Source organism: Mustela erminea, chromosome 1, assembly GCF_009829155.1.
Source record: "Mustela erminea isolate mMusErm1 chromosome 1, mMusErm1.Pri, whole genome shotgun sequence".
Classification (NCBI taxonomy): domain Eukaryota; kingdom Metazoa; phylum Chordata; class Mammalia; order Carnivora; family Mustelidae; genus Mustela; species Mustela erminea.
Window position 1 is genome coordinate 112,068,749 of NC_045614.1, and position 27,985 is coordinate 112,096,733.

The 27,985-nt window shown below is 43.3% G+C and overlaps 1 protein-coding gene across 5 annotated transcripts in view; it reads left to right on the plus strand.

Annotated features, from left to right (window-relative positions):
* Nucleotides 1–27,985, plus strand: part of DGKG (diacylglycerol kinase gamma) — a 197,322-nt gene that overhangs the window by 37,235 nt on the left and 132,102 nt on the right. For 4 of the 5 annotated variants that reach the window (XM_032338301.1, XM_032338304.1, XM_032338312.1 and 1 more), the window contains exons 2-5: nucleotides 102–412; nucleotides 12,620–12,696; nucleotides 20,696–20,858; nucleotides 21,432–21,494. In XM_032338301.1, coding sequence (XP_032194192.1) covers nucleotides 346–412; nucleotides 12,620–12,696; nucleotides 20,696–20,858; nucleotides 21,432–21,494 — 370 coding nt within the window. In that variant the 5' untranslated portion in view covers nucleotides 102–345. Of the gene's footprint in view, nucleotides 1–101; nucleotides 413–12,619; nucleotides 12,697–14,374; nucleotides 14,536–20,695; nucleotides 20,859–21,431; nucleotides 21,495–27,985 lie in introns of those variants that run through there. The other variant, XM_032338303.1, reaches the window with a different exon arrangement.

The window sequence follows — 27,985 nt, forward strand, 5'->3', positions numbered from 1 at the left end:
AGGTCTTTCCCCAGAGAACAGTTGGGGATTTCTTATGTAAGAAAGGGTGACTTATGAATTCTAACCCTCCCATTCACAATGTCTTTTCTACTTCTGCCCAGGAGGAGACAAGATTTCTGACGACCTTGACTACGGATAGAAGCATGCTGTTGGAACACTAGCACAGGCCTTCTCGCATCTGCTGAAAGGGGCCCACCACTGCCAGAGACCCACGGGTCCTCAGAGTCTCCCGAAGGGCCAGTGCATCACCTTCCTGCAATGAGCCAGGCCCTGGGCTGGGCCTCAGTTTCACCCTGGTGACCAGAACTCCATCGCCTGCCTCAAGCACTCACACCCAGCTTAAAGATGAGTGAAGAACGGTGGGTCTCCCTCACGCCGGAAGAATTTGACCAACTCCAGAAATATTCAGAGTGTGAGTAAATGGGTTGACCCACCTGGGGCAGGATTTCCTCTTGGTGGGGGAGAACATTTCTGGAGAGAGCCCAGTGGTGTAATTGTTGCAAAGCCACAGAGAATGAGGTTGGGACACGTTATATTTCCTTATAAACACAGAACCGGTGTCCTTAAACATAAAAACAATTATCTTTACACTTCATAAATGATACCCGCTCACCATAGAAATTTGGAATATACAAGGGAAAAAATAAAGAATAGGTTGAAAATCACAGCCAAAATCACGAACATTTTGGAGTACTGCCCTCCTGTGCTTATTGTGTTATGTGGTTGAGTTCCTGAGTATACAGTGCCTTTTTTTTTTTTTTAGTCTACATTTTCTGCCTAACATAAAATGGTATTTTCTCAAGTCATTAACGCCTGTTATTATAACATAATTTTTGAAAGGCTGAAGGCTGCATAGTTATAAGGTTACTCAGTCACTGGCTTTAATATACTCTTGTGTTTGGACCCAGGGCCTTTTTTCAGTAAGATATAGAATTCTGATGTGTGTCTCTTTCTTGACTTTGTTCTGAATAAGCCTGACCTTTCAATGGGGGCTCTTGGTTTCCTGGTGGTTATACCCAGGAACAATTGCAGTGCATCAGGACACACTGATGACAAAGCCAGTGTTCCCATGGGGGCACAACAGCTAGGCCCTCCTTAGGCTACTTCTAATCCTGACAAGATGGGAATTTACCCGGGCTGGAACTCCACTGGACCACTGCCCTTGGCACACGCGGCGACCATAGTGTTTGTGCAGTGACCCCAGCGTTTTACAAGAGCCCTTTGCTGGGCAGACCTCTCCGTGGCATGCCTGCCCCGTCTCTTTGTTCTAATCACCTCTCCCTTCCTGTTAATTATACTGGCGCTTTTGTAAATCACTAGGCTGCTGGCAAGTTGACCTGCCCTACAAAGCTTGCCCAGGGAGCCCTTGTATGCCCTTTTGGCAGCTGCCCTGCTCCCACAGGGCCAGCAGCTCTTGTCCACAGTACTGGTCTGGGAATCTAATGATTGGGTTCCAGTACCACCTGCGGCTCTTGCTCTCTGTGATGTGACAGCCTCGAGCCCTCCAGAGCCTGTGTCCTCTTCTATATGATGAAAGAGTTGGACTAGATGATCTCTTCCTGTGATTCCTCCCAGGCCTGACACCCATGACGCTGTGCTCCTCACAGTCAACCGGAACCCCCATGGGACTTCTGGTCAGTTTCCCTCTTGGCTCCCTAAAGCCCAGCCTCCTGTCTGACCTGGATGGGCTTAGAGAGACTCTATAATGTATTGACAAGGAGCAAGATGTCATCTTCTGGGGTAAATTCCATATAATTCAGCACACTCTGTATGTCATACAAGTACTGGTCCCTCTCAGGGATGAAAAGGAAGCACAAAGAAAAGGTTTGCTCTTGAGGAATCAGAATCTGGTTTGGGAATCAGAAATGTGTTCATAACACAAGCAAAGAGCAGGTTTAAGGCAGCAGGCAAATACTTCTGGCAGAGCTGTCTAAACTGAGCATACAAGGGAGAAGGGAATTGAAAGCTAGAGGAAATTGGTATGGGGGAGTGTATTAGTTTGCTACGTTCCTGTGACAAAGTACTCACAATCTGGTTGTCTTAGACCCACAGTAAGTATCTAATGGTTCTGGAGGTTAGAAGTGCAAAGTCAAGATATCAGTAGGGTTGTTTCCTCCTGAGGACTGTAAGGGAAGAATGTGTTCTAGGCTTCTGTCCTTGGCTTGTAGATGGCTGCCTTCTACCTGTCTCTCCATGACATTCTCCCTAAGTGTGTGTGTGTGTGTGTATCCATATCCAAATTTCCCTTTTCATATGGACACAGTCATATTGGATTAGATCCACCCTATTCCAATATGACTTTATCTTAACTAGCTACATCTGTAAGGATCCTATTTCCCAATAAGGTCATAGTCTGAGGCACTGGGGCCAGGGTCAAGACTTCAACATATGATTTTACGGGGGAGGGGATACAATTTACCCCACAACAGAGGATTCAGCTGGGAGGACCGCTATGGAGGACAGAAGTGTAAAATGTGAGTACTATGTAGATAGTAGGGGAGGGCGAGAAACAACAGAAACAAAGGGAGAGAGGCACAAAGAGGGTTGTGTATGGGTGGTGAGGAGAACCTATGGGCTCTGTGGAGAGAAGGAGAGGAGGGTGGGTTTAGTAGGATGCCTTGGGTCAAAGCATGGCTTGGGACCAAGGTGGCTGAGTCCAGGGCCATGGATCTGGTGGCCTGAATATAGAAGCTGCCAGATCAGGGAGGTAGAGCAGGGTCCGTGGGATGAAATCTAGTCTGAGCTGAGTATCGGGGCTAGGGAGGACTGTGGCAATGAACAAATGCTGACCTGTGGAAACCTGTGCTGGAAGAACAAATGGAAGCCAGCGGAGATAATCCCTGGAGACTGTGGACCCAGGGCAGATGCCGACATTGTTATTCAAGGCTGGTGGGGACGGGTAGGCAAGGTTGATTTGGGGATAGTGATGGCATATCCCTTTCTATATTCAGATGCACCAGGTTCCAGGGAACCAGCAATGAGGGAGACGCAAGCCCTGCCCTCAAGGAGCTCCCCACCTAGTAGGGAGAGATAGCTGGGACTCAAACGATGATGTTCCATATGACAGGTGCTAAGGAGTGGGGAGCACCGAGGAGGAGACCTCGCCTAGCCTGGTGGGAGGCTTCCTGACGCAGGGCTGGTTTCCAGATGCCGGAAACACTAGGAGGAGGCAGTAGTGGAGAGCACTGCAGGCAGAGGAAGTGGTTGGGAAGGCAGGGAAGAGTGGTCATCATGGTACTGCAAGCAGGTCACAGACTCGGAGCCTAAGACCCGTGGTGGTGGTGGTAAGAAAGGACTGGGGGCAAGAATGATAAATAAGTGCCCATTGTGGAGGACACTGCTTTGCAAGTGAGGTTTCCTATGGGCCTGGGAGGATTGGTGATGGGAAGAGAGTGGGAAAGAGAGCTAGGCTCCAGCTCTGACATGGGAATCATTGTGTGGAGGCAGCAAGGAGGGGACGACAACAAGAATGAAAGCACCTCAGACAGCAAGCACATGAGGGCCAAGGGTCTGCCTGCAGCCTCCGGTCAGAGAAGGGAAAGAAGTGAGAAGAAGACAGAAGAACCTGCAAGATGGCCTGGCAAAAAGAGGAGTGGGTAGAGGGAGCAGAGAAACAGAGGGGGCCACATGTGGCAAAGCAGTACAGGAGGCAGGGGTCAAAAAGAAGCCGGAGTATTTACTAGGAAGGGGTTCCTTTGTGGCTCGGGTCTCTTTTTCAACAATCAGCGTTGTCCTTTTCTGACCCCTCCTCATCTTGTTTGTGTCCCGGGACTGAACAAGGTTCCCGGGGCTGCACAAGGTACCCTGGAGCTGTTATTGTAACAGGAGAGGGAAAAAAGCTACAGTTCTTGGAAAATGGTTAATCCTCAGAGGAAACCCTGGAAAAGGCACTTCTACCAATTTTAGACACATGTTGGTATTCAGTCAGATTGCATTACCATAGCAACTGCTCTTCCATAACTACATAAACAGGAGCTTCGTGGTAGTAGAATAGCCAGAGTGTACAGCCCAAGAATGGGGAACTTTCCCCAGGGGGGTTACCAGGTAGAGGGGGCCAAGAATTTCAAGATAAGAGGCTCTTGGTGTATTCTGTTTATATAACAAAACCCCTATACCTTCCTGGTGGCCTTCTGCTGTTGGGGGGGACGCCATGTTAAAACTGCCCTTGGAGATGTAGATAAGTATTTTATATGCACACACACATACACACACACACACACACACACGGAGTTGATACGTTTCTATCTGGTAAGCTTAATGTGATTCAGTAAAATGCTTGTAAAAAACATACTGTGGTATTAAGAATATTTTTGTCACAAAATAAAAACAAGTATAAAAATGAAAACAGATGAAATGTAAAGCTACCCACGATCCCGTCTCCCAGTGATAACCACTACGTGCGTGTGCATGTGCATGTGTGTAAAATAGACATGCGAGGCTATTTCGTATGCTGTTCTCCTCACCCTAACAATTATCTGTGCAATCCAGTTATCTACTGCTGCATCAAAACAACTTCAGCCTCTTGCGTTCTAACAGCCATTTTGTTTTTTCCCATGATTCTGTTGCTTGGGAATCTGGACGGGGCCCAGCGGGGATGGCTGGGCTCTGTGGTGTGTGGGGCTTCGGGTGGGATGCCTCACAGGGTCCAGCAGGCTTACTCACTGCCATGCTGTTACCTCAGCGTTCCTCCATGGGACTGCTTTCTCCCTAAGTGCTTTGTCATCTCCCAGGGCCTCTCCACGCAGCCTTTCTCCAGCCGGCTAGCCTGGACTTCTTACATGTGGCCCCGGACTCCCAAGAGCATAAAAGCAGGCCTTTTTAACACCTGGACTCTGAGGTCCCTAAACAGAACTATCTCCACATTCCACTGGGCTGGCCCAGTTGCAACGGGGTGAGGGCATGAACGGCGCTTCTCACGGGAGAGCAGCTCACGCAGGGTGCAGGGAGACTGTGGACAGTGCTCTTTGGAGACTAGCTGGCCACAGTATATCATGAGGTGTTCCTGTGTTGTTCAGTACTTTCCAGAAGCAAGACTTCTAGGGGCTGGGGAGATATCTTTTGATACATTATCTTATTTAGCCGAACAACTGATTGTGATCATCGGATGTATTAATAGTCTCACAGTATGTCACAAGGCAAACTGGTACCCGCATTCTGTCTACCCTGATCAGATTCCTTTGAAAGCTGAATTCGTCCCTAGGCACCACAGTGTACAATGGATAGGGACAAACCAGGAGGTGTTTGAGAAGTGCGGCCAGTATGGTGAGGGGCCTCACAGCAGGGTTACGAAAAAGTGCCTGCGAGTACTATGCCTGTTTGCAGGAGAAGGGAAAATTCAAATAAGTAAATAAATAAAAAGTGCTGTTGGGGGAGGAGGTGTGTAGTTAATTTTGAATGGTTTCCAGAAGTAGCCCTAGGACTGGGAGAAAATCATCAAAGAAGGACTTAAAGCAAGGGATTCATTGACCTGCCCAAGATAGAACAGAATTGACTTCAAAGCAATTGAGTTTTCTTTCCCTGGGTGTCCAGTTGATTAAATGACCATCTTAGCCCTTCTAATACTTAGTTTCTATGCTGAAACAGGTTTCTTTACAGCCTCAGAGGGAATGAGCTCATGGGGAAGCCTCCTACTGACCCTCTTCTAACAGCTTCAAATAGAGATAAAATGGGGTTATTGTACTAATCCTGATATTCGGGGAGAGGCGATTATTTTTCCATAATTTGTCAAGGACAAAGCTATCAGCTTTTTCAGAAAGGGAAAAAATGATAAAGCATCAATTTTAACTTTTAATTCTCCAAAAATTAAACATTTTCGACATCAGTCCATGGTTGCTAGATTTTGTAGACTTTTTTACACCTGGGAGAAATTTTAAGGCACCATCAGATCTAACTCCTACCCATCTTACAATGAGAACACTGAGTCCTGTGTTCAATCACTGAGAATCGCTCCATGATTTCCCCAAGGTCACACAGAAAGTCAGTGGTAGAATAAGAATTAGAACCAAAGTTCTCAGTCCCAGGTCAAATTCAGTTTGCTTCAATCCAGTTCCAGTAAATTAAATAAAAAGTACCCACTGGAGCTCAGCCTTCAGTGATACAGTGGAGGGATTAATGTATATATTATATATTTGCATGTCAATTAAACTATAATAGAGCAAAATTTTAAAGTACATCTAAGAAGCATGAATCAGATAAATTGTGCTATTCAGAAATATATTTCATTAGAATCATATCAACGCAAAGTCTCTGACTTTAAGATGTAGGTAAATTACAGCTCAAAATTCAAACCTGTCAGTGTTAATACGGGGGCCAGAGAAAATGTTTAGGGCTGGTTTATGGAACAATGTAAGGCTCTAAGTAAGCTCCATTGAAACCTTATTATTTACATGAGCCAGTGGAGTGAGAGTTAATCCAATGTTCTTGAAGTCCCGGGTCCATAAAGGGTCATGTCTCATTGTCATTGTTTCCAGCTCGGAAGGAAACCACCACTATTTCTCCCTCACGTCTCTCGTAGCACAGCTGGCCTTCCTTTCATTCTGATGACCAGGCCTCTACCCACAAGCAGTCAGAATCTATGGATAGGGTTAGGCTTCTATGGAACAGTAGCTCTCAGGTTTGAATATGCACACGAATCTCCTGGAGATCTTGTTAAAATGCCAATTCTGACTCAGTAGATCTGGGAGAGTTCTGAGATGCTGCATTTTGGACAAGCTTCTAGGCTGCTGATGCTGCTGGTCCACGGGCCACACTCTGAGTCACAAGAAGATGCAGATTGTCTGATCCATTCCTCCCCCTTCATGTGGGCTATGACTAATGAGGCCAAATTATTTGAAGAAAAAGTGGGAAGTTTTGCTATCAATACCAATGTCCCTTGTACAAATAAGCCGTACCAGTCATTCATAGCACTTATGGTGAATCAGAAATTCTCAGTTTCTTAAAGAGGGCTCTCGGATATGAGCCCCCAAACCCTCTACTTTTGATGTAAAGTAGTTTTCTCTTATTCTATATGTAGCACTGTGCAGAATTAACCACCTCCACTGGTTCCCCTTAGTAGATTCGCAGACCTCAGAGGTCCTCAGCCTTGGCTGTGCACTAGAAATACCTAGGAGGCTTTCAACCCTTCCAGTGCCCTGTCCACACATAACCCCACCCCAGCCCCAGGATGACTGAGTCCTAATCTTTAGGATCCAGGCATCAGTGCTGTTTAAAGGTCACCATGTGAGTCCACCATGCAGCCAAGGTTGTCCACCACTGGTCCAGCTTTTCTGCCTATGCCCCTGGAAATACAGGACATATGGAATGAGGACAATAATCCCAGTGCCATTTCTAGTCCTCCTTCATTCCACAAACCTTTATTGAATGTTGAATTTATTCCAGGCAGTGGCTCTAGGCTGGGCAGAAACAGTGCACAGGAAAAGAAGCGTAGCTGGGAGAATGTGTCAATGCTTCCAAAGCTGGGCTTCTTACACATGTTCCCACATTCCACTTTGGGGCCTGACTCCTCCTGGATGAAAAGGTGGGCCTCTTGATGTACGGCTCCTGGATCTGGCATCTCTGTTCTCACCTCATTCTCCGTCTTTCCAGAACCCTTGGGAAACTCCACTCTTGCTTTTGGGCACTTCACTGTGTTCTTGACTCCCTGGAATACTTAGAAAACTTATTCATACTTCCCAGCCATCGTCGAAAGAAGGAAAATCTAGGTGGTGTTGTTGGTTTCTTCCCCCTTTCATGGGCCAACTTTCTCTTTTCTTCTGTGTCTTTGTCTCCCAGGTTTGAGTCATTTTCAGTCTTCTCAGTCTATGGACTATATTCCTCTAGCCTCAGCATCATGGTTTTGTCTATGTTGTGACAGGCAGGCCTTCCTAGTCAACCACAAATACACAAGAGCGTTACTGAAGGCTTTCTCATCAAAAGTGAGGTCCATGCACCTGCATAATTAGTGTCACCGAGGGTCTTGCCTAAAATGCAGAATGTCAGGCCCGGACTCAGTCCCTGCTGAATCAGAATCTGCATTTAAACCGGAACCTCAGGCAGTGGCTGCATGTGTTCAGTTCAGTCTGAGATGCTCTTGGGGGACTTTGAGGCATGGAGAGTCATTATTCACTTATAATTTCACGGCCATTTATGGGTTTTCAGGTTCCCATTTCAAAATGTCGAGTTATAGTTATTTCAGAGTTTAATGGTCTGGCTAGTGGTCACATACTCAGGGTTCTTAGCTAGAAGATGACTCATCAACTTTGGGTTCTGGTTTAGGCAGCATCACTGCCGTTCTCCTGTAAACACTGAATCTCCTAATTTGTCTGCTTGTTCAGTTGGAGGGCATCCCTCTCCCACACAAGCGTGGCAGTGAAGGTGCCTGTGAGTTGGGCCAGTTTTTCTCCTTAAAAAGGCTTTGAATGTGCTTAAACACTAGGAACGAGTGTTTGGTTAAGGTCCCAGAATTCTTGGCACATAAAGCAAAAGAGACAATTTTGGATCAAAACTTCTTAGGGTAGTTGTTACTACTAGTGACCTTGATCATGGAAAAGAGGCTCTTGACCCCTGATTTGGAATAAAACTGCATGCTGATGGTTCTGCCAGTACGAGTTACAGAATGTATCCCTGCCTTGCCACAAAGCTGAATAAGTCGACCTGTTGGGTAAAATTCCTTCATTTTGTCCACTTCAGCAATAGAGAGTGTCTGCCAAGCGTGGTTGATTTTGGATTTAGCAGAGTTATAAACTTTTCTTCCTTTTGCAATAATTATCCAACAAGTTTAGCTGCTTCTTAAGATAGTCTTCATTTCTAACAATAAAATTACATTCACAGAACAGCAGTTCTTAACCTTGACTGTACATGCGAACATCCAGGAAGCTTTAAAATATTTTGATTCCTGAGTTTCCAAAGAGATGCTGACTTAACTGGTCTTGGGTGAGTCCTGGGTTTCAATGTATTTAGGCTTCTCAGGTGGTTCTGGTAGCCAGGTAGCCAGGTTTGAGAGGCACTGTTGCAGAGGAAAGGCCTTATCTTCTGATTTCCCCAGGTTCACATATCCAGTGACTCTAATAGCTGTGTCACATTATTAAATATGCTAAAAATCAGAGTCACCCACTTACTAGCTATGTGCCCCTGAAAGAATCATCTAAATTTCATAAACCTTGGTTTTTTTCTTCTCTAAAATAAGGACCACTCGTGGGCCTGGGGGCTCAGTCGGATGAATGTCTGCCTTCAGCTCAGGTCATGATCCTGGGGTCCTGGGATCAAGACCCACTTCAGCAGGGGAGGGCGCCTGCTAAGCAGGGAGTCTGTTTCTTTCTCTGCCTTTCCACCTGCTGTGCTCTCTCCCTCTCTTTCTCTCAAATAAAATGTTTAAAAATAAAATAAAATAGGGATCATTATTACATTAGAGAGTAATTATGGAGATTTAAATAAATCATATAAGATAAGTAGGACGGTACCTAGCATACAGTAAGCACTCAATAAAATAGAAGTTCTTACAAAGAACTGTGGACATGGCCCTCCTGTAGACACTTAGGAATAGAACTGGATCTCCTCTGAGTTGGTGGTGATGCTCCTGTATAGGCTTCTGCTCTCTACTGAGGCTATGCGGTTGGACCCACAGACGGTGCCTGGGGTAAGATCAAGGAATGTTCTGAAGATGACCCTCACTGTTCCTTGCTGTCATAAGATGAAACAGAATGGAGCAGTACCCACTTACTCCTCCTTGGGCAAATAGAAACCCAGTCCAGAAGCCTGTCAAAAATAGAACTAATAAAATATCAAAGGACATCCCAGGAGAAAGGAATGGGTCTCAAATTTGAGAATTAGATTTTCTCCCTTTTTTTAAAAAAGGGACAGGTGTTAACACTATGAGCTCATTAAAGCCCATGAAGCAAATGGAAGTAAATGTGTGGTGAAGAACAACTCTCACAGAAATCTAGAAACCAGCAATCTCTTGGATGTTTTTTTCTACTTAATTTTAGGCTAATAATTGGAGATTTTAATATATTTTTTGTGTTTTTCTTTTTAAAGCCTATTTATTTGAATGTGAACATAGGATGAACATACTTGTGTATGTGTATATACATATGTGTGTGTGTGTCATGCATTTATAGCATACATTTAAATATAAATCAGGATTTTGCAAATATATAGTCACTTAGAACCAAAAATAGGATTTCTGCTAGGATCAACTGTGGAATTTCCAAAATGTGACAATAATATCAAGAGTATGAATTCAAGTGAAATCACTTCCCTGGTTCTCAGTCAAAATGTTGGCTCTTACTACTCTTGCAGAAGCAACACCAAGGGTACCCATGCTTCCAAATTCATACTTTTTAATGCAGTCCAGATTTGGCCACTCTGGTTGGCCTGAAAACCTCCCATTAAAATAGATTCTAAAATGTAGTCGTCTCTAAATAATTGAGCTGCCCATAGAATGATTTGAACATAATTTATGTGTAATGTTAACTGAGCTCTGGCCTAATTCTAAGTTGTCTTCCATTCTGTTGCCAGAGTGGCCTTTAGAAAACAGACTTGATTTCAGTACTCCACTATTCAGGAAATCTTTAACAATTTCAAATCAATGTCCTTAGCTTGGCACTCAGGACTCGCACAAATCTGGCCCCAAACTACTCTCTGGTTCTGACCTTTCCTAGATGTCTTGTAATGCCCATTTCTGTATTTTTGTTCACCCTGCCCCTTCTTAGAATAGTCTTTCCATTTTTTGTCCATCTTTTAAGCCTCACTTATTCTTTACACCTCAGCTCTCAAACTCTACCTCCTGTATGGGACATCCTTGGACCCCACCCAAGTTTACTGTCATCCTAACTTTACTTCTTTCCTGCTCGTTCTACTTCTCTGGTCTGTTCTTCATGGAGCTTCTGTATTATAGCTATTATTAATTATATTTTCTCTTGTGTCAGCCACGGTTTGGGGAGTAACAGTGACTAGTGCTTAAGGGAAAGTAATACAGACTTTGAGCCAAACTAGACCTGAATTAAAACCCTTTTAGTCAAGTCACTTAATTTTTCTGAATTTCAGCTTCTTCATCTGTAAACTGAAGAAAATATAACCAAATGTGCATGGATCAGCAGGGGAGAGTATATGAGACTATGCAATAAAGGCCCCAACTAGAGGCTGGCCATTAGAACAATTATTCAGATAATCTCCCCAGCTAGTTCATCAATAGTACCTTGCAGCCTCTCACCCTCCATAGTATTTCCTGAATTGAATGGAAGCAGCCCAAATTGATGACATCTGCTGCCTGGATCTCACTGAGCTATTAGTTTTGAATTTCAGGAAGAAATGTCCATTTTTAGGCAACATCAACATTTTCCTGTGGCATTTCAATATGTCTCAGTTCTAAAATGACTATAACTTGTGCTTGATTGAATCCAAGTCAGCAGAGCCGTGGAGAGCAGCCCATGTGCACATCTACTTTATGCAGGCCTATGAGAGAGTATAGCCCTCTGTAAAAACACCAAGGAACACTATGTCAATTTTTAATAACATTGCCCTTTGCTCAGATCTTCAAATCATGGCAGTAATGGAGCTTGGGAAGCTCTTAATTATCCACAGTACTCTGAGACAAGGAGAGCACAGAGACCCTGGTTTTCTCTGATGTCTAGAGTTCTGATAACTACACAGGATATACTCAGGATGGGTTTATAATGACAATTATCGAATCCCTTGTCTAGACTCCCAATTTCCTTATAAAACTCAAAAGAAGAAGAAGAAGCCGTATTTTTTTCTGTTAGTTTCCAGATTATTTCCAATGGAAAGGAGAATTTTCTAAGTCATTATGCTTCACGGACTCTGAGTCTTTGTTTCAGCACCAAGGACAGAGCATCAGTGGACTTAATGCCCATCCATCTTATTTAGTCAACAAAAATTTAAATGTTTTAACATTTCTCCTCAGATTTTATGTAGTCACCTAGTAAACCGGTTTTCTGAACCTTTCTTATGTGTCAGACTGTGATATGGTATACAAAGACTCACTAACCAATTATAGGTCTCAAGGTAGAACTGGGGCAGGAGAGGAGTAAGAGAGGCAGTTATAACACTATATGGCAAGATCTGTTACAGAATTGTGTACAAGTCATGTGGGATGCGGGAGAGGGAACTCTGACTGATAAAGGAAGACTTTACAAAGGAGTTGGCATTTGAGCTGGATACCAAGAATTGAGTGAAGTTTACAACATAGAGAACAGACTCCATGAAAGAACGAAGGAGTGAATGAATACACAGTGTAATCAGGGACTGATGGAAATGTGATTTGATGGGGCTGAAAAGTAGGGTGAGTAGAAGGTTAAAGAAAGAGATGAGGAATGGTCTAGGTCAAATCACCACATACTTATGTACCAAGCAAGGGAGCTAAGCTTTATCCTGGGAAAACTGAGATCCATGGAAGTGTACTGATCAGATCACATTTGTGTTTTAGAAAGATAGTTCATAAAACAGGAGAGAGACTATAAGTAAAGAAATAAGAGGGGATAAGGGCAGATAAGGGTGAGATTTCTCCAGATAGCCCTGGGAATGAGGATTGGCGCCATCATAACTAAGGTTAGACAGGGAGAATGTACTTGGCCCAGCTCCCATGAGCTGTTCACAATATTTCATGTGCATTATGTCTCTCTAGATTCTTCCAAGAAGATAAAGGATGTCTTGGCTGAATTTAATGAGGGTGGAAGCCTCAAACAGTATGACCCACATGAGGTAAGAACGTTTCCATTTCAAGCCTTTGAAAAGCCCTATGTTCTAGCTTTTCCATAATTTGTTCCATTCTTAGAAGTTTAGCTCCTTTTAAAGAACTTGTTTCTCAGCATATATTCTCCTAAGTCTCAAATGAACCATTTATATTTTTGCCAAGTTTAAGCATTCTCTTAATGTCCTAGAAGACTCCATCATACTTTCCTGTCTTCAAATTTTCCCTTTTCCTATCCTCATTCTAAGTCATCAACCATGCTTTCTACTTCACTGAGAAAATAGAAAGAAATCAGAAGAGATCTTCAACAAGATCCTCACATGCCTCTGTACCTTTAATCCTATAACTAGGAATGAACTCTCCATGCTCCTAGTCAGTTCAGCCCCTCCAGGTATGCATTCATTCCCATCCTCTTCTAATCTATTGGGAAGCATTGCTCTCTCTGTATATGTATATGTATCTCCTTCACATCAGCTTTCCACTATTTGCTAGGTTTTTCTCATCAACATATAAACATACTGTTATTTGTCCTATATTAAAATTGTTTTCCTGACTCCAGTTTTCCAGTTACCTCATTTCTTTCCTGTCCCTAATAGCAACACTGTGCAAAAGATTTGTCTGTAATCATTGCCTCTAATTTCTCTTTTTCCCACTTTCTTGAAAGTTCTTCAATCAGAGCATAACCCCCTACTCCTCCACTAAAACCACTGGTGAGGATTGCCAAGGATCACAATGTAGCTGAACTCAATAGGCATTTTACTCAATGCCAATAGGCATTGGACACAGTTGGTCAGGTCCTCCTCTGTTGTCTTCACTTGGATTTCAGGACACTGGTTTTCCTTTCATCCCTCTAACTTGACATTTCTATTGAAAAATCAAACTGCTGTCTCCTACTTAACATAAGCTAGTCTGAGTTCTTTGATCTTCCCTTGTGAAGCCTGTTTTTCCGGCAGTCTACCCCATTTCCATAAATGACAACTCCTTTCTTCAAGTTCTTCAGTCTTAAACTATGGAGTCATCACTGAGTTTTCCTCTCACATCCCATGTCCAATTCATCAGCAAACCCTGCCACTTCAACCTTCAAAATATATCCAAAGTCTAGTCACATCTCACCACAGGCACTGCTTCCACCCTTACCTGCACTACCTATTTTGTCCAGATTATTGTAATAGTCACCTAACTGAGCTCCTTCCTTGTTTCTGCTCTTGACCTTTAAACCCTATTCTTCACAATCATCCTGAGCAATCTGTTAAAATTTAAGTCAGATCATGTCACTATTCTGCTCTACAATCCCTCATGGCTCCCCAACTCCCTACTCAGAGTTAAAATCAAAGTCATTACCATCTCTACCTCTGTCTACTCCCTAATCTCATCTCTTGCTACTCTCCTCATCATTCCTTTCCAGCTCTTATAGCCTTCTTGATGTTGTCAAACAAGCCAAGGTTGCTCTACCTCAGTACCTTTGCATTTGCTTTCGTCTCTTCATGGAATGTTCCTCCTACAGATACCCACGTTGTTTATTTCCTTACTTCTTAAAGTGTTTGCTCAGATCACCCTCTCAGTGAATGTCACCTTCTCTATTTAAAATTTTAAGCCCTTTTTCCTGATGTTTCTTATCCCCCTGGTCTGCCTTATTGTCCTCCTTAGTATTCCTCACCAACTGTCATGCTATATATTTGTTCATTTCAGTATCCCCAGTGCCCAGAGGAGTATCTGGCTCATAGCAGGCACTCAAGAAATATTTGTTGAATGAGTAAATGAATGCAAGACCTCCCCTACTTTCCGATTCCACTCATCTCATGTTTCTTGAGCATCCAGGCACCGTGCTGGGCACTGTAGAAGATATAAAGGTGAGGAAGCACGGTTCTTGCCCTCCAGAACTTACTCCCTGTTGGCAGGCTCTGAAGGTTCGTGGTCTTAGGTTAGACTTCTGCCTTTGCTGCCAACCAGCAGTGTGGCCTGAAATAATATTTCACGTCTCTGAGCCTCAATTTCCTCATCTGTGACCTGAAGATCACAACAAGCAAAGACATTGAAGTTTGCAGATGAGTGGATGGATTGAGATAATTTTTGCAAAATGTCTAACACTTTATAGGACACTTAAAAAGTGGTATCCATTATTATTCTGACTCCTTTCCCCAGAATGTGTTAAATTCAACTTCCTTTTCCCTGATCCTAGGTCCTTTCATGAGGGCTAATTGCAGAAAAATGACTGATCAGCAGGACAGACTTGGGACAAGGCAGGTCATTATTTATTGGTATTGTCATCCTTTCAGTGACCCTTGAGTCAGCTCTGCTGCTGGGCACTGGCAGGGAACCAGCAAAGCACATGTCCTTGAGGTTTACCTGAGCAGGGGCTTTGGATAAAGTGCACAGTCCTCTGGAGAATGAAACAGGAGGAAGATTGCCCGTACAGGAGACAGACTGAGAATGAGCCATTTCAAAGAACATTCCTGAGGAGAAGCCATGCAGAGAAGATGGGGAAGCCGCAAAGAACTTGTTGCCCCTCCCACCCCTCACCCCCAGCTCCAGAAACACAGGAACAAAGAAGGGTGGGGGCTGCTAATCAGCCCGACAGCCTTGAGGCTGAAGAGTGGGAGGGGAACAATTTGGTCAGGGCCACCGAGGGTGTGAAGGCCACGGGAGCTTTCAGAAGCGGAGAGCAGCTTGGCTGTTAGGAGCCTGCTGCCACCCACGCCTCATCCAGCTGGCCCCCCACTCTTTGCATGCCTGGAACTGCTGTGTCGCCGGGAAGCTCTGTCACTCTGGTTTTATTCTCTCTCCCAGTGTGGCTGGCTTCTAGTAGGTGTAATGTCCCGGCACGGGGTGGGGGAAACAAAAAGCAAGTACTTGCTCTTGAGCTTGATGGCTTACTGCTGCTAAAATGTCTCAAGGAGGCATGAGTTAGTCGTTTGAAGGGCAAGTAGCTAGGAAAGCGAGGCCAAGAATAAAAGTTCGCATCTGGCCGCGACAAGCCGGGCCACTGCCCCTAAACACTGAGTGATACTCTGGAGAATCAAGTAGAGCAAAAAACAGCCAGAAAGTGAACCAGTACATGGTGGAGTAAGAGGAGCACGGTGGCTCGGTGGCCTTGTGATCTTGGACTCAGACATGTGGAAGCACAGAGCCCAGCTCTGCCCAGGCTGTATGACTCTGAGCAAGTTATTCATGTTTTCAGAATTTTTTTCATCCACTGCTATTACTAGCGGTAATAGTCCCACCTCACACGGTGGTTGTTGTTGTTGTTGTTTTAAGATATTTTCTACTTGTTTGACAGATACAGCGAGAGAGGGAACAAAAGCAGGAGGAGTGGGAGAGAGAGGAGCAGGCTTCCCACTGAGCAGGGAGCCCCGTGTGGGGCTTGATCCTAGGATACTGGGATCATGACCTGCACCGAAGGCAGACATTTAAGGACTGAGCCACCCAGGTGCCCTGGTTGCTTTAAGACTTAAATGAGATCATGAACGTAAACTGCCTGATGCACAATAAGCTGTCCATCTAGTTCCCCCCTCCTTTTTTGACCTGTGCAAGAATTCACTCTTGAAGCAGACTGCAGAAACAGCAAGTGCCCAGTTAGTTCCTATATGAAAGTGGCAGTTTCTGGGAAGAAAACGGGCCTGCACCATGACAGTGCCCAGCATGTTACTCCAGAGCACAGAGAGTTGCCAGCATGCCTCAGAGTGTTTGTTTGTCTGGCTTGGGCAGAGTAAGCCACTTTCTACCCATCACACATTCACTGGCAGTGCATCTGAGCCTGGCCTGTGCTCATAAAGAACTCACTCTTCACAACTCAGATACTGCTCTGAGAGTGGCACACAGCCACATTTTTTTTTTTTTTTTTGCATACTATACTTGAGGTTCTTAGAGAGAGTGGCAGGGAGCCATCTGTTAGCACTGAGACCTAGAACAGACATGGGAGCAGGAGCACTGGACTGGGAGTCAGAAGATCAGGCTTCCGGTTTTACTCTGCTGCTGGGTGGCTGGGGCAAGTCACTGAACTTTCAGAACTTCAGTGACATGAGGAGGTCTGGGCTCTTCTGATGTGTATGATCTTTGTTTCTGGGCTTATTCTATGCCATCCTGTTCCCCTGATTAGGGTCATGAGTGGTTGGACATGCCTTCCATCATTGTTTTCTAAGTTCTTATAGTAGTTTGTCAGTACTTTTCCCATACTCATCACTATTGATGCTGTATTGGAATTATTTCAATACCTGAGTCTCTTGAAGGTGTGTTCCCCAAGGTGTTTCTTGTACCTAGGAGGCTCAGTACATAGACATTGACTGAATAGGCCCTACAATAATTGATGGGAGCCAAGTATATAGCAAGAAACCCCACATCCATTAAAATACCTGTCATAGATGGTTTGGGGGGATACTTAGATGAAATAGGATATTTCACTACCTTCCCAGAACTCTAGATCTAGTTGAAGAACTAAGGATGTAGTTATCATAAACAACTATGTATTAAAAAGAGAGCAGCGGATGAAAGTGTCATAGGACATGAATGGAAGGGACAAAGTACAGAAATTCAGGTATGGGAGATCATACCAGGCTTTCTGAAGGAGGTGCATCTGGGCTGGACCTTAAAGTCTAGCTAAAATATGTTGGAATATTAACAGGTAGAGAAGGAAGCAGTTTATGAGATACACGTGGAGGCTTGACCAGGAAAGAATACAGAGATAAGTGCAGACAGAGTGTAGAGGTACACATAGGGAATCATAGGAGAAAAGATCAGAATGACCTCAGAGCTTGAAGTAGCTACAGATCTAGGTTGGAGTGGGATTATGGGAGGGCTGTGAATCCCAGAGGACTCAAGGAATATAGGAGATGACCCACTGGAGTGTGGGAACACTGCAAATTAGACCTTCCAGTCACATTGATTTTTTTTATCTTATCTTCTGTTTTCTAATTTCTTCTCTTGTGTATGTTTTATGGGGTATAATAGAGGAGCACAGGAGTACATGTATTAATTTTTAAGTATAGGTAAATGGGAATGCATGCTCAAAAATGTTATAGAGGGTCATGTGATTTTAAAACTGATCTCACCTCTCCCATGGGCAATTAGGAGGCATGGAAAGTTTTTGAGTAGAGAAGCAATCTGTTCAGAATTATGCTCTGGGAAGATCAATCTGGCAAGGATAGATAAGATGGGAGGACTGACAGATGGGGGTGGAGGCAAATTGAGAAGTATTGCAGTGGTCCAGGTAGGAGGCACAGAACCGAAGTCTGAAACCGGGGAACATTGGGCCTCCAGAGCCTTCTTGTATGGGTGGAGGCAGCGGGACAGTGGACACACAGAAAAGACCCAGAGGTGACAGATGTGGCAAAAGAACAGTGAATAGAAGGAAGGGACAATACCTAGTCTCCGATGACTGGGAATTCAAAACAGAGCCTGGTATTGTCAAAGGTAGCAGAAGCTGCAGGGTCAGTAAGGGGACTGGCCGAGGGGGGGGCTAATAGAAGTTGAGAACTTGAGATCTTCTCAAACTTACCATCTGCTGAGGAAGAAACTGAGGTTCACAAAGAGAGGGAAATGGGGTAGAGCTGAGACCAGTCACGAGGTCCCCTGAATCCCAAACTGCTTTCTTTGATGATCTTTCAGCTTTGGTTTTTGAAGAGTGTTATATTAGATGTGGTTTAACCAAATGTTCTCTTTTTTAAAAAAAAATCATTTAGTATAGTCAGTGTTCCAGAAATATTTTCTGCTGCTAGTTCTCAATTTGATAAAAAAAAATTAACGGGATACTTTGGGGCTCAAAACTATAGTTGACCCTTGAGTAACATGGGGGTTAGGTTCGCCAATCCGCAACATAGTTGGAAATCCACATATAAATTTGACTCCCTGAAAAGCTTAAGTACTAATAGCCTACTGTTGGCTGGAGGTCTTACTTTTAACATAAACAGTTGATTAACATATATTTTATATGTTATTTGTATTGTATATACTGTACTATATTCTACAATAAAGGAAGCCAGAGAAAGGAAAATGTAATTAAGGAGATCATGAGGAAGAGAAAATACACTGACAGTACTGTACTCTACTTACTGAAAAAAATTCCACAAGTAAATGGGCTCGTACAGTTCAAACCCATGTTGTTCAAGGGTCAGTTGTACACTGCAAACAGTACTTGCCAATTTAAATAGTGTGAAGGTGAAGACCATGCAAAAGGAGCCTTCTAAAATATAACTGTGCCATCAATAAATACTCAGGCAAATCAAAGTAGAGAATGAAGAAAACCAAAATAGAACAACAATGTGGAAAACAGAAAGTTCAAGTAAAGAAGAGGGAATGCTACAGAGAAGCCAAAGATGAGCGAGTCAAAAAAGAGACACCTGAATTGATGACCTTCAAGAGAGTGGGTTCAGAGGTGATGGGCCAGAACCCAGACTGAATAGGACTGAAGAGTTAACAGGCTAGTGTGGTCTGGCCAGGGAACACAGAAGGGGAAGAGAAGAAGGACAGGGTAGTAACTGGAGTATTCAGTCATTTCTTTGGAACAGTGACCTTGAACATGCTTGCAGGTAGAGAAGCAGATGCTGGGAGATGCCTTCAGAGGGAGGGCGGGTGGAATCAAGGGTCATAGTTGGTGGGTTCCACTTGGAAAGTAGGAAGAACAGCTTTTGCTCTTGCAGACTGATAAAAAAAAAAAAAAGAGAGAAGGTTGTGTGGGGAAGAACACTTGGGTGATGAGGCTGTGGAGATAGGGTCAGAAAGAGAGACACAGAGACTCAGGAAAGACAGAGAGATAGAGACAGATTGGGGGTAGTTGTCACAAGAAATATGAATCCACCATTTGCTTAGAGATGCCTTAATGAGCTAAGAGCCTGCATTATCCTCTGTTTAACCAAATCAGGCTTCCTCCCCTCGGCAAAGGACAGCCTAGGGCAAGTGAAAACTGCCTCCTGAGCTCCCTCCCAATGGGGTCAGGAGATCATCCCTTGTTTTGGGGGCCAAAACTTTGCATCCCAGACTTGATGGCATATATTTGAGCCAGCTCATGGCTCCGGAAAGGCTCCCAGATTTTCTAGAAGAGACAAGGGGTTAAATGCTATCAGCATTTTGGAAGGAGAGCCAAGTAGGCTCCCTAAAAAGGGATTTTTTTTTTTTCTCATGGCTGTTATTATTTACAAAAGCCTGCACAGCAGATCTTAGAGGAGAGCTTCCTCAGTGATTTCCAGGAGCATCTGCCGATTTGATGAAGAATCTGATGCCATCAGAGAACGAGCCAGTGATGACTCATTGCAGACTGTCTTTGTTGAGCGTTTGCTGAGTACAGCAGCCCTTTCTGGCACTGTTGCTCCCAACCCGGGACCAGAAGCCAGGCAGTGGTGGGAGAGAGGCAGCTGGGAGAGGTTCTAGTTTGGGGCGCGTTTCTTGATTCTACCTTCTGCCCTTCGGCTCTTCTCCCAGTGCCGAAAACCTTCACAAGGGCATGTTTTGAGAACAGCTGAGCCAGACACATACCCTCTCCGGTTCTCTTGAGGTTCATCCAGGGAAGATCAGTTATGAGACTCATGAAGGATGGAGCCTGTTTTTCCCTCTTTTCTGAGACCCGAGCACTCAGAAATCACATCCCTCTCAGCCTAAGTAGAAAAATGGAGACCCTACAGAAGAACCATCTTTCCATTGTGTTTTCCACTCCGTCCTTCTTCATCTTACTAGGATTCCGTGACACTGACCAAATCCAGCTCATTAGAGAACTGTCTGGCTTGTGGGCATCAACTCGGGCAGAGTCCCCCTGTGTGGTCATGCTCATTCCCCACCATCCGCTTTCTGCCTAGTCTTGGACATGTCTTGTTACAGAAGCCTCCTGCCAGTCCCGACATGCAACCACCAGTGTCATCTCTTTCCTGCTTCCTGTCCCCTGCTCCCTGTGCCTGCCATTCTCCATCACCTCCTGGCCTTTTCATTCCTGAGCCCACCAGTGCCCCCCACTTCTTTCTGCTTCTCTTCCATTTCTCTCGCCTGCCTGCCCTCCCCAGTTTCTCTGTCCTCTTTGTTTCTTCTCAGCCAATTAGCTACGATGTCTTCAAGCTGTTCATGAGGGCGTACTTGGAGGTGGACCTTCCTCAGCCACTGAGCACGCACCTCTTCCTGGCCTTCAGCCAGAAGCCCAGACAGGAGACCCCTGACCACCCAACAGAGGGGGCCAGCAATGAGGCCAGTGGCCCAGGTATGTAGACCAGTGTTCCCTGAGACAAGAAGGAGATTTTGTAGCTCTGACGCATTTGGCACAGGCACAGCTGCATTTCTAGGGGGTCCCCTGTGTGCAGTAACTTCCTTATGGGGTGGGAATGGGGACTAGGGGACCAGGACTCCTTTCCCCATAGGGACTCATGGGAAACCCTGTCTGATGGCTCTCTCAGAGGAACAAAGAAGGGCAAAATTCCTGCCCCCAGGATCAGAGGGGAGGATGGAGAGAAGAAGAAGAACAAAATAATGTATGACAGGGGGAAGAGAAGCTTCTGCAAAGAGGGCAGGAAGCCCTTGAAGGGAACACCTTCAGGTCATGTGCCCAGGCTGGGCTGAGCCCAGTAGTGGCAGAGGAAGGGGGTTATGATCCTTGTCTGCTTGGTCTATAATGGGGGTGACACAGCCAACCCCAGTGAGTCAGCATGAACCCAGCTGACACTCAGGGATGCACAACTCAAGTGATCCAGGTCCCCACAGGAAGGTGTGCCCTTCCTGTGTCTCTAAGAAGCTAGAGATCATGGGCTGGTCCTCAGATCTTCTTTTTCCTCCCCAGATACCAACATACAGAATGTGGATAATGCTGCCAAAGCAGATGAGGCCTGTGCCCCTGATACAGGTAAGTCTTTATAATACGAGATTTGCGGGTTGGGGTGGAGGAAGGGGACATCTAACCAGCAGTTTGTTTCCATGTCCTTTAAACAGATCTTGTCTGCTTCCGTCTTTGGGGCCTCCACCACTCACATGTGCTGGGATCATGAGGCTTGGTGCAGGCTCTTTCTTTACTTGCTGTGAAACAGAGTAGCTCATTAGCTGTTTACTTCTGATGGGGTTGCCAGGCCAGACAGGGGAGAAGGGGAACCTTCTGGGAAGTAAATATATATGGGGGTTTGAGTGAGTGTGTGTGTGTGTGTGTGTGTGAGAGAGAGAGAGAGAGAGAGAGAGAAGCAGAGCATATTTATAAAGAGGGATCTAGGGTCGAGATACACATGACTGCCTGTGGGTGGTTGAAGGTTGGTCGGGCAAGAAGGGAGGAGTGTGTTCAAATGGACAAAACTGTATAGAGCTCCACTGTAAGAAATGGTAAAGGGAATCTTTTTAGTAGAATTATACCATATGGAAACCTGGGTTTACACATGCAAATGAAGAATGTTGAAACTGGTAACCACATTGGGACATATGAAGAATATTTTTCTTATTAGTTACATCTCTTTGAAAGGTAATTAACTATTGAAGAAAAAAAAAGACATTGTGTTGTGCAATTTCTAACATATGTAAAAGTGAAATGTAGAACAAGAGCACAGAGGCCTAGATGGGAGAATTGGTGGTACTTACATGCACCAGTTTTCATCAGTCAGGAGGAGGAGCCAGGTGAAGCAGTTAACATTATTTTCATCTATTTGCCCGGGACCTGGAAGGATGAGAGAATTTCTTCAAGAGGATACTAGGTGTATTTCTAATCTTTTCTCTAGTCATAGCAAAAAGGGCAACTGGAAAGATTATAGAGTTTTCCGGGTATAACTGAAGGACTGGTGAGATCAAAAATTGATGGTGGATGAAAAGCAGAGCATGGTTGGGAAAGGAAAATTGCCTTCTGCAAAGTTCTGCAAATTTCAGGCTTCCCCTAGAGTTCCACGAAGCAAGGCTTACAAGCATCAGTGCCTTCCTGAGGCCTTCAGGGGCAGCATCAGGGCAAGACTCTACAAAATATGGCTCACCCACCCACCCTTCCCAGCATCCCACCCAGCCATGCGAGGTCCATGGCCTCTCTGGTAGAGAAGCTGATGCTGGGAGATGCTCTTAGGTAAATAGATTTAAGTTATAAATAAGTCTTAAATCATATGTGGAATAAGAGAGGCATATGATGACTTAAAATATTCTCATAATAGGAAGAGAAGGGTGAAATTGGAAACCTTGACATTCTAAACTCTGAAAGGGAAAATCAACCATGACAAGCATTTGGGCCCAGATTCTTTACCCAGAGACTTTCTTAGTCCAAATATCTGGAACTTCAAGAGGAACCCGAGAAAAATTACACTTTATTCCTTGAGGTTCCAAATTGTCGGAGCAGGGTTTGTTTTAGTGGCTAAAGTTTCTGAGGAACCAAGGAAGGACTTCCTGGGGATGCTGTCAATACATGATATTTGAGAAAAAATAATCGATGATGATAATGGAACTTGGCCGGCGTATTTGACCACAATGTTTATTGGCAACATTTGTATCATTCTGGGTCTGAGAGCAACTTTCAGAAACTTCCTCCTGGAGAAGTGATTTGTGATGTACCATTTTCCTTGTGTATGGAGAGTGTCAGTTTCCTGTGGTCAGATAATAAAAGGGTAATGATGTGAATACTGTCTCAGGGAGGTATATACCATTTTTTTCATCATCTTTTGTGACTTGAGATTTAAAGTAGAACATCCTTTTCCTGTTAGACCACCTTCTGTGGATGTCTTAATTAGATGCCCCTGTTCACCAGAAACAGGAATGTAGGGACAGACGGATACCACAGAGAAGGGCCTCTGCCAGTAAGGAAGAGCCAAGTTCTGGTATCACCTTAGATCAGGCCATCTGTTAAAAATCCCAGCCTTTTCCTGTTGTCCAAGCTGAAGCCAGAGGAAACTAGATTCTCATTTGTTGTGGCCTACTTAGGCCTTTCAGAGCAGTCTCCAAGCTGGGATCCAGAACAATCCAGTTCAAGTTATTCATTTCCAGAACCAGGTAGGGGAATGTTTGGGTACATAGACACAGTAGAGAGGGGCTTCCACTGAGACCAGACATAGGCTCAGAGCCTCGAGCGATCTGTCATTTCAGGTTGTCAGCTAGGAAAGCCAGAGCACATCCTTCCCTTAATGCCCAGGACTAAGTCGAATAAACAATGTGAACTTCAATCTCCTAGGTTTTATTTCATTCCTCAGGCTCTTGAGATGTTTTCCGCAGCTTGACATATTGGACTCTCAAGGAAAGTTCTTCCCAATTATAAAAGTAACACATTGTATCATAAAAAATTTGAAGTGTACAAAACAAATAAAAGGAAACAACAAAATCACCCATAATTTACCAATGCAGTTACACTTATGCCTGTATACACGTATCCTTGTAGGTTCTTTCTTTCTTTTCTTTTCTTTTTTTTTTTTTTTTTTAGATTTTATTTACTTATTGGATAGACAGAGATCACAAGTAGACAGAGAGGCAGGCAGAGAGAAGAGGAAACAGGCTCCCTGCTGAGCAGAGAGCCCGATGTGGGGCTTGATCCCAAGACCCTGGTATCACGACCCAAGCCGAAGCCAGAGGCTTTAACCCACTGAGCCACCCAGACACCCCTCCTTGTAGGTTTTTTCTACAAATTTTTTATGGAATTGGAATCAGATTATGCATATAATTTGGGAACCAGTTTTGTTTTTCACTTAACATTATACTCAAACATTTTTCATATCATTCAAGACTTTTGGTAAACATCAATTTTAATGCAAGGCCCTCCTTCCATAGATGAAAAATCTGAGGTTGGATATAGGAGTAAGCCCACTCATGCAAGATCACACACCATTTAGCACAAATCCAAAGCTAGAAACCCAGTCCTCTGCCTCTAGCTTGGTATTCTTTCCTTCATGCAACCCTGCCCAACCGGAAGGCAACAGGTAATACAGAGACTAAGAGAGAAGGTGGAACAAATCAGGTCTGCCTAAGAACCCTCAAGCAAAATGGTTAATGACATGGCACCTAGACAGAACTTCTGTAATCTGGAAGAGGGTGTTAGTCTGTTGTTACTGACGGTCCCTGAGGGATGTACTTGAATGGCAGTGGTTGGGGGTGTTTCATATAAGGCAGCTTGAGGAGGAAAAGCACTAGTAAGACTAAGTGCCCCTCAGTCCTTCTGTGCCCTGGCATTTCCATGACTAGAATGAATAGTTCACTTCAGTGTAGACTAGAACTGGTGGTTCAAGATCCAGTCATAGTTCTGCTAACCCAGAGATCTTTGGAAAAGTCTATAACAATGTTTTAAAACAGATTTGTTGAAATATAATTGGTATAAAGTGAATTGCATGTTTGAAATGTACAGTTAATAAGTTTTTACAGGTGTATACACCTATAAAGCAGTACCACATCAAGATAATGAAGATATCTGTCATCTCCAAAGTTGCCTTATAATCTCTTTTTCCCACCTTCACTACCCACATGTCTGTACTATCACTGATCTGCTTGCTGCCACTATAGATTAGACTGCATTTTCTATTCTTATAGAATCATACAGTTTGTACATTTTTTGGTGTGGCTTCTTTCACTCAGTATAATAATTTTAAAATTTGTTGGTGTTGTGTGTATCAATAATCAACATGTTTTTAGTGCTGATTAGTATGCCAATATATAGGTAGATATTCCACAATTTGTTTCTTCATTCACCTACTGATGGACATTTGGGTTATTTTCATTTTTGGGGCTATTACATATAAAACATTAATATTCTTAGTACACATCTTTATATGGACAGCTTTCATTCCTTTTAAGATTATTATGTTCTTGTGATGATTTGACCTCTTTATTATGAAGTGACTCCCTTCATTCCTGGGAACACTCTTTGCTTTGAAATCTAGTTTATTATAATTCATAATTAATGTAGTCACTCTAGTGAACTAGAGTTACAGTGGTATCTTCCTCCATTCTTTTAACGTATTTGTGTCCATATTTAAAAAGACTTTTTAATAGGAAGCATGTAGTTGGTTGGATCTTCTTTTTTTAATCTAAGCTGACAATCTCTGCATTTTAGAATTTTAGAACATTTACATTTACTGTGATAATTGCTATCATTAGGTTTAAAAGTGCCATTTTGTTATTTGGGTTTTTTTTCTCCATCTGTCCTTTCTTTCCCTTTTGCTCTTTTTCTGTTCTTTCAATTAGTTAAATTATTTATGATTTCACTCATCTCCTTTTTAACACTATTAGCTATAACTCTTTGTAACAGTATTTTAGTGATGGTTTTAACTAGAATAGTCTATATTCAAGTAATATTTTTCCACTTTGTATATACTCTATGAAATTTACCATAAGAGTGGTGCCTTGGTGGCTCAGTAGTTTAAGTGTCTGCCTTCAGCTCAGGTCATGATCTCAGGGTCCTTTGATGGACCTTCACATTGGGTTCTTTGCTTGGTGGGGAGCCTGCTTCTCCCCCTCACTCTGTCTGCTGCTCCCCCTTGCTTTTGCTTTCTCTCTCTGTCAAATAAATAAAGTCTTTAAAAAAGAAATTTATTGCAGTATCCCTCCATATCTTCCACCTAGGCCTTTGTGCTATTGTTATTATACATTTTCCTTCTATACATGTTGAATTATAAACTGCTCAACCACATTGTTATTATTTTTGCTTCAGTAGTTAATTATCTTTTTTTTTTTTAATTTTTTATTTTTTATAAACATAAAGGGGAACTCTCCTACACTGTTGGTGGGAATGCAAGCTGGTGCAGCCACTCTGGAAAACAGCATGGAGGTTCCTCAAAATGTTGAAAATAGAACTGCCCTATGACCCAGCAATTGCACTACTGGGTATTTATCCTAAAGATACAAACGTAGTGATCCAAAGGGGCACGTGCACCCGAATGTTTATAGCAGCAATGTCCACAATAGCCAAACTATGGAAAGAACCTAGATGTCCATCAACAGATGAATGGATCAAGAAGATGTGGTATATATACACAATGGAATACTATGCAGCCATCAAAAGAAATGAAATCTTGCCATTTGCGACAACATGGATGGAACTAGAGCGTATCATGCTTAGCGAAATAAGTCAAGCAGTAGTTAATTATCTTTTAAGGAGATTTAACTAATAAAAATATTTTTTTCTAAAGATATTTCACTGAGTAAAGAATTCTAGGTTGGCAGGGGTGCCTGGGTGGTTCAGTCAGTTAAGCATCTGCCTTCAGCTCAGGACATGATTCTGGGATCCTGAGATCAAGCCCCCAGTAGGGCTTCCTGTTCAAAGGGGAGTTTGCTTCTCCCTCTCCCTTCTGCTTGTGCTCTCTCTCTTTCTCTCTGTGTTTCAAATAAATAAATAAAATCTTAAAAAAAAAATTCTAGGTTGACAGGTTTTTTTTTTCCCTTAGTACTTTAAAGATGTTGTTCCACTTGCTTTCAGCTTGCTTTCTTTCCAGTGAGAAAACTACAGGCATTCTCCTCTTTTTTTCTGTCTATATAAGGTCTCTTTTCCTCTGGCTTTTATGAATTTTTTTCTCTTTATCACTGATTTTAACCAATTTGATTATAATGTTCCCTGGTATAATTTTCATGTTTCTTCATGTATTGGGGGTTCATTGTGCATCATGGACCTGAGATTCTATAGCTTTTATCAAATATTAACAAATTTGGAAAATTTCCAGCCATTATTTCTTAAATTTTCTACTTCTTTCTCTCTTCACGTATTCAAATTACATGTCTATTTGAAGTTGTCCCCCAGCTCACCGATACGACACTATTTTTTTTTTTAAGTCTTTTTTGGATAGTTTTTATTGCTGTTTCAAGTTCACTGATCTTTTCTTCTGCAAATTCTAATCCACTGCTAATCCTATTCAGGGCACTTTTTCATTTCACACACATCATATCTAGACAATTGTTATGGACATTTTTTACGTATCTTTTTTGTCTCTTCTTAACATATGCAATCTTTCCTCTAGCTTCTTGGAGAAATGGAATACATTTGTAATAATTATTGTAAAGTTTTTATTATATCATCTGTGTCATTTCTGGCTCCATGTCAATTGCTTTTTCTCATTATTATTGTTCATTTTTTTTCTTGCTTCCTTGTATACCTGTTACTTTTTTGTGAAATACCAGGCATTGACAATTTTACATCGTTGGGTTTTACATTCTTAGAAAAATTCTTGAGTTTTGCTTTGGGGCACTGTTAGGTCACTTGGAAATAGTTTGACCTTTTTGGTTTGGGTTTTAAAGCTTTGCTAGGCAGGACCAGAGAGGCGTTTACTAATTTCACCCAACTACCAAAGCAAAACTCTTCTGAGTTCTCTACCCAGTGTTTCTTGAGTTTTCTGCCTTGATTGGTGAGAAGAGACACTATTCTTGCATTCCAGGGATTGTTCCCACCAATACTGATTCTTTCCCTAGCCT